The sequence below is a fragment of the Chlorella variabilis genome (assembly GCF_000147415.1).
Source record: "Chlorella variabilis unplaced genomic scaffold CHLNCscaffold_3, whole genome shotgun sequence".
NCBI lineage: Eukaryota > Viridiplantae > Chlorophyta > Trebouxiophyceae > Chlorellales > Chlorellaceae > Chlorella > Chlorella variabilis.
Genome location: NW_005435085.1, coordinates 672996 through 681179, shown reverse-complemented (window position 1 = coordinate 681179; position 8184 = coordinate 672996). Strand labels below are relative to the sequence as shown.

General features: G+C 65.0%; 4 protein-coding genes across 4 annotated transcripts in view; all 4 read right to left on the bottom strand.

Annotated features, from left to right (window-relative positions):
• CHLNCDRAFT_140484 (hypothetical protein) overlaps nucleotides 1–741 on the bottom strand; it is a gene marked incomplete at both ends in the record, with an annotated part of 2405 nt that extends 1664 nt beyond the window's left edge. The window contains one exon of the mRNA XM_005850511.1: nucleotides 664–741. Within this exon, the coding sequence (XP_005850573.1) occupies nucleotides 664–741 (78 nt within the window). The remainder of the gene's footprint in view (nucleotides 1–663) is intronic.
• A 1552-nt stretch (nucleotides 742–2293) lies between these two features.
• Nucleotides 2294–3408, bottom strand: CHLNCDRAFT_140482 (hypothetical protein; the record flags this gene model as incomplete). Its single annotated transcript, XM_005850510.1, has 4 exons — nucleotides 2294–2647; nucleotides 2718–2908; nucleotides 3174–3237; nucleotides 3379–3408. The coding sequence occupies 4 exons, from the start codon at nucleotides 3406–3408 to the stop codon at nucleotides 2294–2296; spliced, it is 639 nt and encodes a 212-aa protein (XP_005850572.1).
• Nucleotides 3409–3900: 492 nt separating this feature from the next.
• Nucleotides 3901–5205, bottom strand: CHLNCDRAFT_140481 (hypothetical protein; the record flags this gene model as incomplete). The annotated part of the gene is made up of 5 exons (XM_005850509.1): nucleotides 3901–4127; nucleotides 4280–4375; nucleotides 4498–4678; nucleotides 4828–4905; nucleotides 5128–5205. 5 exons carry the CDS (start codon nucleotides 5203–5205, stop codon nucleotides 3901–3903), a joined length of 660 nt encoding a protein of 219 aa, XP_005850571.1.
• A 727-nt stretch (nucleotides 5206–5932) lies between these two features.
• Nucleotides 5933–8184, bottom strand: part of CHLNCDRAFT_50241 (hypothetical protein) — a gene marked incomplete at both ends in the record, with an annotated part of 4756 nt that continues 2504 nt past the window's right edge. Inside the window, 4 exons of the mRNA XM_005850508.1 lie at nucleotides 5933–6401; nucleotides 6542–6890; nucleotides 7038–7372; nucleotides 7849–7979. Of these exons, the coding sequence (XP_005850570.1) occupies nucleotides 5933–6401; nucleotides 6542–6890; nucleotides 7038–7372; nucleotides 7849–7979 (1284 nt within the window). The remainder of the gene's footprint in view (nucleotides 6402–6541; nucleotides 6891–7037; nucleotides 7373–7848; nucleotides 7980–8184) is intronic.

The window sequence follows — 8184 nt, the reverse complement described above, 5'->3', positions numbered from 1 at the left end:
AGCCACCCCTGCGACGGCGGCGGCAGCAAGCCGTGGACCGAAACTCCGTGCCCGCCCGAGTCCCGTGGCTGTGGCCGTGGGCTTCTGGCAGGAAACTACGGCCGCAGCTCGGCAGCACGGGGGCGTCGCAGCGTGCCGCCGCCGCCGCGCTGCCCCCCGGGCACGGCGGCGGCGGCAGCAAGCTTGGGCCCAAACGCCGTGCCGCCGAGTCCCGTGGCTGCGACCGTAGACCGTGGGCCGGAAACTGCGGCCGCAGCTCGGCGGCACGTGGTTCTGGTCAAATCGCCAAGCGTGCAGCAGCGCCGAACCACGCTTCCCGGCCTCGGCGCATGCCTTCAGGGGCCCCCTATCGCTGGGCACACCCCTCCAACACCGAACATGCGCCCGGGGGGGAGGGCGGCCCGGGCGGCCCAGGCCAAAGTGGGCCGCCCTCGAGCAAGAGGCGGCCGGGCTGTGTGCTGAATGAATGAATGAATGAATGTGTGTTTGTGACTTTTTGTGTGTGTGTGTGCGCCCCCATAAATTTCAGTCACTCATGGGGGAGTTCTTGAGCTCAAGGCACAGGTGGTGCGGCTGCGCTGGTGCAGCTGCATCGGCAGCTACCGGCGGCACCACCCAGGCACCCGCTGATGTGCAATTGCGGGCTCCCCGCGCACTACTCACCGAGGGCGCAGACACCAGCAGCAGCGCAATGATCGCCAGGCCGCTTGTCAGCAGCAGGGAAGTGGCGGAGCGAGGCATGGAGAGGGTTTGTGCTTACGCTGGTGCTTGCACAGCCAGGGGTGGCGTCCTGGAGCGGAGACAAGAGTTATCGAGGGCGCGCTTCCTGTCGGGATTTATATATGCGCGTCAGAAGGTAGCACGCATGGAAGATATGGGGGACCTGTCTTCGGTAAGTACAAAAGAAGCTGGAAGGTAAGCGCTAGCTCTAGCCTTGTTTAGGCTGGCGCATGTGCCATTTGACAAAACCCGTTGCTCGGTTAGGTGGGCGCAGAGGAATGAGCTGCCCAAAATTGATTTTGTGCAGTACGTGATGCCTACCCATCTGATAGTGCACTTGTGGCGGCGGCGGCGTGACGCATCAGCGGCTCTCCCCCTCAAACCTGCGTTGCTTCCGCTCGGTTTTCGATGAATTATCCATCCACAGTCGTATTTAAGATACCACTTTTAACCCGCCGCTGCGCGCGGGGATCGGCAGACCGCCATCCATGGCCGCCAATTGGCGGGGGGACCCCATGCAGGCCGCGCCGACACCTTGCCCCGGCCTGCGTCTGCTGCTGCAACTGGAAGGGGTGGCAGGGGAGGCCTCCAAGGTGTCAGGGGCCGCGGCACAGCCAGGGGAAGGGCGGCTGCGGCGGCTGGAGCTGCGTGCGGGCAAGCTCCGCTCAGCCGGCAGAAGCTGGCGCCGAGGAGCAGAGGGAGGGCGACAGCGAGGCGTCAGAGGGGTGGAAATCGGGGAGTGAGGCGTGAGAGGGCGAGGCAGCAGCCGCTGCGGAGCACAGGTCAGATGAGCCGGAGTGGGAGCCCGCCGAGCGCCCGGCTGGTAGGGCGCGGCAGGAGCAGGGGACGTGGTGCAGGCAAGGTCTAGCAGGGCAGAGCCGCGGCCGCCGCGCCAGCTGCTGGCAGGGGGCGCAGGGGCAAGGCAGCAGGCAAGAGGGGGTGCGTGCCCAGCCCGCCGGCGGCGGAGGAGGAGTAAGGCTTGGCATACCACAGCAGTCGTGACCCAGCTTGTGCAGGCCGTGGTGCGCTGCCGCATTAGCCTGAATGCTATGGATGCCAACCAGCTGCTGGATGCGCTGCAGTCGGACGAAGTGCATGCCCACTTTCCCAGCCTGCGCCGCCTGCTGGCCGAAGCGAGGGCGACCAAGGGGACGCAGCCGCGGCTGCTCCACGCCAGCACCAAGGAGTATCAGCAGTCCGTGGTGCATCTGGGCACGCACCGCCTGGCAGAGGTTGCAGCTGCCTGTGCCGCCAGCCAGGCGGCAACCGTGGCAGCGGCGGCCGAGAAGGCAGTAGTCGGCTCAGCAGCCTGGCTGCTGATCCAAGCTGTTTCTTACATTGCTTTGTGATGTGGCATCATGTGGCAGTACAATGGACAATCTAAGGTCACCGGCCAGCCAGGCCGAGGTCAGGTGTTTTCAAGCGAGGCAGAGCGGGGGGGGGGAGAGAGAAAATGCAAAGAGATGAAGTGACTGTGTGTCGTGCTGGCTGCCTGCGCCTTGTCTAGCTGCCACAGCGGCATGGACCCTGCTGCTCAGGGGCGTAAGCAAGACTGTGGTGGGCAGGTGGGCGCTCATGGCGCCTCGGGCAGCTTGACAGCCACAGCTCCGTCCGCAAGCTGGCGCTCGCGCCGCGGGCCGATCTTGCCGCCCGCCGCTTGGCGGCTCTTGCCAAGGCTGCGCCGCTGCTTGCCATAGCCTCTTGCCGCTGCTGCGCCGCATAGGCCTTGGCATCCTCGATGCGAGCCTCCAGCCATGATTGGCTGCCAGTCGCAGGCTTCTGCCTGCACCTCCGGCTGCCGCTCCACCCAGGCCTCCAGCGAGACGGCGGCGGGCCCAGCCTCCACATCCGTGGCCTTTGCGCTGCTGCTGCCCGCCAGCACAGTGGCTGCACCCGCCCCCGGCGCCTCCACCCGGGCAGCCAGCTCCTGCACAGCTGGCGCCCCGGCGGCCACCGCCGCCGCTGCCTGCTGCTCCGTCGAGGCGCCGCCGCCGCACGCAGCGGCGGTGGCGCTCAATGCGGCCTCGCTCCCGCCGCTGGGATGAGGCCTCGGCTGCCATGCGGGTGGTCTCCCGCAGCTTGAGGTCGGCCTCAAAGGCGGCCGGCTTCGACACGTGCTCCACCACCCAGTCGATGGCGCACTCTAAGTGGTGAGTCGAAGAGGCGTCGCCGCATGTGTTGCAGTCCACTGCACAAGGGCGGCATGGTACAGGAATAGAGGGCACACGATGAGCGAGCAACACGATCAGGTGGCAGCGGCGCGGGGAGACGGGGAGACGGGCAGCGGCGGCGGCGCGCAGCAGGGCCAAAGCTCATCACTCGGGCGGCTGCACTGGACGAGTGCGGGGGGTCTCAGCATGGCAGCACGGCTGGCTCTGCTAGCGGCTGGGTGGGCACGGCATGGCGAGAGTGATCCGATCGTGGCTGCGAGGAAGGGCTCGCCTGACATGTACTCGTCGGCACTGGAGATGTCTTCTCCACAGATGCCACGCATCGGGCCCGGTCCTCCGGTGCCTCCTGTGGGGCGACTGGGTGTGGGGGCGGCCTAGCCAGTGGCGGGCCTTTCCCCATGGCGGCAAATTGAGAACATCCGAGAGAATGGCTTTGGGATGGATGTGGGTACCCGAGGGGCGCGCCAACTAGTTGGGGGGCCGCCACCTCGGCGGCCTGCGCCGCCGCCAGCGCCATGACTCTGCCCAGATTTGCATTCCTTCTCCTCTGCGCGCCCCATTGAAGGCCCTGCCGTTTTGATGCATCGCAGTGCAACGCGTGCATGCTGCAACACTGCCATGTCCCTGGGGGGGACATGCAGCGGGGAACCATGAACCAGAATGCACCGTGGTGGTCCTGATCTCAGCCCAAGTGACTTTGGTTTGTTAAAGAAAAACCTTGAAGATCAATCCACCATATGCAGAGTTTCCAAAAAGTAGGGAGAACGATGTTGAAGATGGGGACGCGCAAACAAGCGCCACCAACACATTCGCATGCAAATTATCCGAGGGAAAGGTGCTGAGGAAGGTCGCGGAGCGATGCAAGAGGGGTACCACAGTGTGGGGAGGAGCCATGCAGAAAGACAGACGGCCAAATAATGTGCGAGCAAATAATCTACCACCAGAAACTGATCTCAGATCGCAGATTCCTCAGACTAGGGGAGTCCATGCTGCTTGTAAGCCCTTATATTTACCAGTTGCACCCAGCCACGTTGATGATGGCGCCCTTGGCCGTCACGCCTGCGCCCAGCACGTTGGAGCTGAAGGCGGAGTTGACGATGGCGGCGGCGTTGCCGCCGGCGTTGCGCAGGGCCACCAGGGCGGGAGCAGCAAAGACTGCGCCGCCCTGGGGGTGGTCGAAGATCTGCAGGAACTTGGTGGTGCCACTCGAGATGTTCTCGACAAAGTGGTAGGCCCCTGCAGGCAGGCAGGCAGGCAGGTAGCTGAGCGAGCGCCCACTGCTGTGAGCTGTACCAACTCCACACAGCCATGTGAGGGCAAGACCTGCGCACGTGTGCGCACGTGTGGCAGTAGCACAGCAGCCCGGTGACACCCCATCACAAACTCACCCTGCTGGATGTAGCCAGCCTGGTTTGCACTGATATCAGTCACACGCACGTTGGCCTGGTCCTCCTCACCACGGAACTGGTAGATGCGGATCTTGCCTGCGCCACACAAGGGAGCAAGGGTGAGAGATGCGCAGGCACAGCAACACCTCAGCCAGGCAGGTGCCCTGTAACCAAAGCATGGCATTGAAAGCTGGATGAGCAGGCAGGCAGCCACTGACCCTGGGTCACGAATAGCGTCTCAGCAGAGTTGGGGTGGACATGCACGGCCACGGCAGTGCAGCGGTTGAGGGTGAAGAGCGCCAGGGGGATGGCGCTGCTCTTGAAGACGGCGCCGGCGCCGGCACCCCCGCTGCGCTTGATGGATCCTGCCCCGGGGAAGTCCTGGGCCTGGTTTGTCCCCTGCAGCGAAAAACAAAGATGCAACCAATAAAGAAAAAAGAGGAGCCCAGGAGATCAAGCCCTCTGCGGCGGTGGCGCTGGCGTTTGTGAGGGGTGAAAAGGTGAACCAAGACACCATCTGTGCCCAGTGTCGCACACCGCCTGCTTACCACGCCAAACTGGAACCTGAAGTTGGCAGGATCGGTGATGACCTCCTCGCGAACCTCAAAAACGGCGCCAGCACGGGCCTGCGGCAGACCACACACAAACCCGGCGTGAGGGGGAGGGCAAGCAGGCAGGCGGGCGGGTGTGTGTGTGCTGCTTTATATGTGCGTGTGTGTGTGTGCACAAATTTCGGCCACTCATGAGGGAGTTCCTTGAGCTCAAGGCACGCTGGTGCGGCTGCGTCGGCAGCTACTGGCGGCACCACCCAGGCACATGCAATTGCGGGCTCCCCGCGCACTACTCACCGAGGGCGCAGACACCAGCAGCAGCGCAATGATCGCCAGGCCGCTTGTCAGCAGCAGGGAAGTGGCGGAGCGAGGCATGATGGGCCGGCGGGTGGGTTTGTTGCTCTGCAGCAGAGAGGTGGTGCCCAGGAAGGGAGACAAGAGTGATTGAGGCGCGTTTCCGACGGAAATATATAGATGCGCGTCAGAAGGTAGGCCGGAGATATGGGGGACAGGTAAGTACAGAAGAAGCTGGAAGGTAAGCGCTAGCTCTAGGATGGCGGGCAATGCATGCGCCCTTTGAAGAACACCAATGCTCCGGTAGATGGGCGCAGAGGAACGAGCTGAAAAGGGGAAGATTTTGTGCAGTACTTGATGCCACCCATCGTTTGAGCTCGCTATTCCGGGTCGATTCCTGGCCTCTGCTACCGACTAACAACAAGGGAAGTGAGGTAGGGCAGCAGGATCAATCTGCTGCCACCTCGCAGGCGCTGCCTGAGGGCAGCTGCGCCGTTTAACCGCCGGCGGCGCCGCAGATGCCACGCAGCAGGACACGGCGGATTGGCAAGGAAAGGTTTGTGCAGCATGTGCCTCTTTGATACAGTGCAGCAGCCACAATTAATGGCAGCATATCACCCATCCTTGTCCATTCTCTTGAGTATTAATACCTCGCCGGCTTTCATTCTGTTCGTTCATAACATCATAACATGTACATGTTATGGAAAGGATTGTGCCAGCCATGGGCGTTTAGCAGTACTCAATGAGGGCAGTGCAAAAAGAGGCAGTGCAACGGGTATGTCAAGGCCGAACGTGACAGCAGCTGGGGTCAAAGCCTGAAGAAGGGCTTCTCCACCAAACGGTGCAGCACAAGTGCACATGCATACGAGCATGCCAGGGTGAACAGGCAGGTGGCCACCAGGCCTGTGTACGGGGCGGCTGCGATGAGTGACGGCAGCACTCCTGCCGGGAGCAGGAACATGGCGCCCCAGAGGCGAGCCAGCTCGGCCATCAAGTAAAGGCAGTACGACAATTCTGAGAGGGGGGTGAGCAGAGGAGAGCGCAGCGCAGACGCCAGGGCGGCGTGCAGAGGGTCAGTGTGCAGCATGAGGGCCAGCAGGCTCATGCAGATCGTGGTGGCCAGGAAGGGAGAGCCGTAGTACAGGAACGTCGCATGGAGCTGCGTGGTGAGCGGGCGCCACAGCGCGTCGCCGGGGAGGCCATGCGGGTTGCAGTGCAGCACGGTGTGCACATAGATGGCCTGGAGGGACAGCGCGGCGATGGCAACCAGGGTGCGCCTGCGGATTGGGGAGGGGAGGGGCCAGGGCAGGGTCGGCACGGCACTCCGTTGGCAACACTCACTCACGCCGGGCTCACCCCCCATCATGCTGCTGCCCTCCTGCCGCAGCTGGGGCACACCTCCCGCCCCGCCCCTCACCTGCGCAGCATCCAGCTGACAGCGGCGTGCGAGCGCAGCAGCAGGCCCAGCGCCGCGCCCAGCGCCAGCTCCGCCACGCGCGTGCCGGTGGGGAAGTAGGTGGCATCCAGCAGGCTCCAGTATGCAGCAGCCTCAGACCGCTGGGTCAGGTCTCCCAGCGGCAGATGAAGCAGGTGCTGGGTGGAGGCCACGCGCCACATTCGCCACGCGGTGCCGCCCAGCACCGCCGCAGCCAGCGCCACCGCCAGGCGGGCACGGAAACCCGCGGTGCGCGGCCGCAGCGCCCACAGCAGCAGGGGGACCGCGATGAACACCTGGACCTGCAGCGTGAGCGACCAGAGGTAGAGGCCTGCGCCAGGGGGAGCGGCAGAAGTGGGGAGGGGTTGAGGGGCTGGAGGGAGGGGACGGCATGCCAGACTGCGCAAGCCGCCGCGGCTGGGCCCGCCCTTGCCCCCACATGACATAGCGCACACATGCACACCACGTGCAGGCTCACCGCAAGCCTGGGTGACGTCGTTGTTGTTGATGAAGAGAGCGTTGCGCCAGAGGCCGGCGGGGCAGTTGCCAAACGCAAAGTTGCGGAAGGGGGCAGCATGTGGGGCGCTGCCCAGCCCCACTGCGATGAGCAGGTTGGTAGCGGCATAGGCGGGCAGCAGGCGCAGCGCGCGCCGCTGCCAGTAGCGCAGCACCACGCGTCCGCAGCTGGGCTGGGTCGAGGCGGCGGGGCCCTTGGTGCTGCCCTCCAGCGGCGGCAGCAGCTGGTAGATGGCGAAGCAGGCTGAGGTAATCAGGAAGAAGTCAACAGCCAGCGGGCCTCCGATGGAGGCCATCCTGCAGGCAGAGAGGGCGACAGCCAGGGAGGAAACGCATGTTGGTACTGCCGCTGTGAGCCATGTCCCCAGCCCAGTGTGCCCGCGTGGCGTGCCATCCTGGCAGCACCCTGGAACTTTTCCAACCCGTACAATTCATTCATTCATTCAGCACACAGCCCGGCCGCCTCTTGCTCGAGGGCGGCCCACTTTGGCCTGGGCAGCCCGGGCCGCCCTCCCCCCCGGGCGCATGTTCGGTGTTGGAGGGGTGTGCCCAGCGATAGGGGGCCCCTGAAGGCATGCGCCGAGGCCGGGAAGCGTGGTTCGGCGCTGCTGCACGCTTGGCGACTTGAACAGAACCGCGTGCCGCCGAGCTGCGGCCGCAGTTTCCGGCCCACGGTCTACGGCCGCAGCCACGGGACTCGGCGGCACGGCGTTTGGGCCCAAGCTTGCTGCCGGCGCCGCCGTGCCCGGGGGGCAGCGCGGCGGCGGCGGCACGCTGCGACGCCCCCGTGCTGCCGAGCTGCGGCCGTAGTTTCCTGCCAGAAGCCCACGGCCACAGCCACGGGACTCGGCGGCACGGCGTTTCGGTCCACGGCTTGCTGCCGCCGCCGTCGCAGGGGTGCTGCCTGCGGCGGCGGCGGCACGGCGTTTGGGTCCACGGCTTGCTGCCGCTGCCGCCGCCGCAGGGGTGCTGCCTGCGGCGGCGGCGGTAGCGCACGTGGCAACCCCCCCGCGCTTCCTTGCCTCCCATCCACCGGACCCCGTCCTGCGCTTCACTTTGTTTCGGGGAGGGGCTGCTCACTGCTCATTGCTCATTGCTCATCGCACACT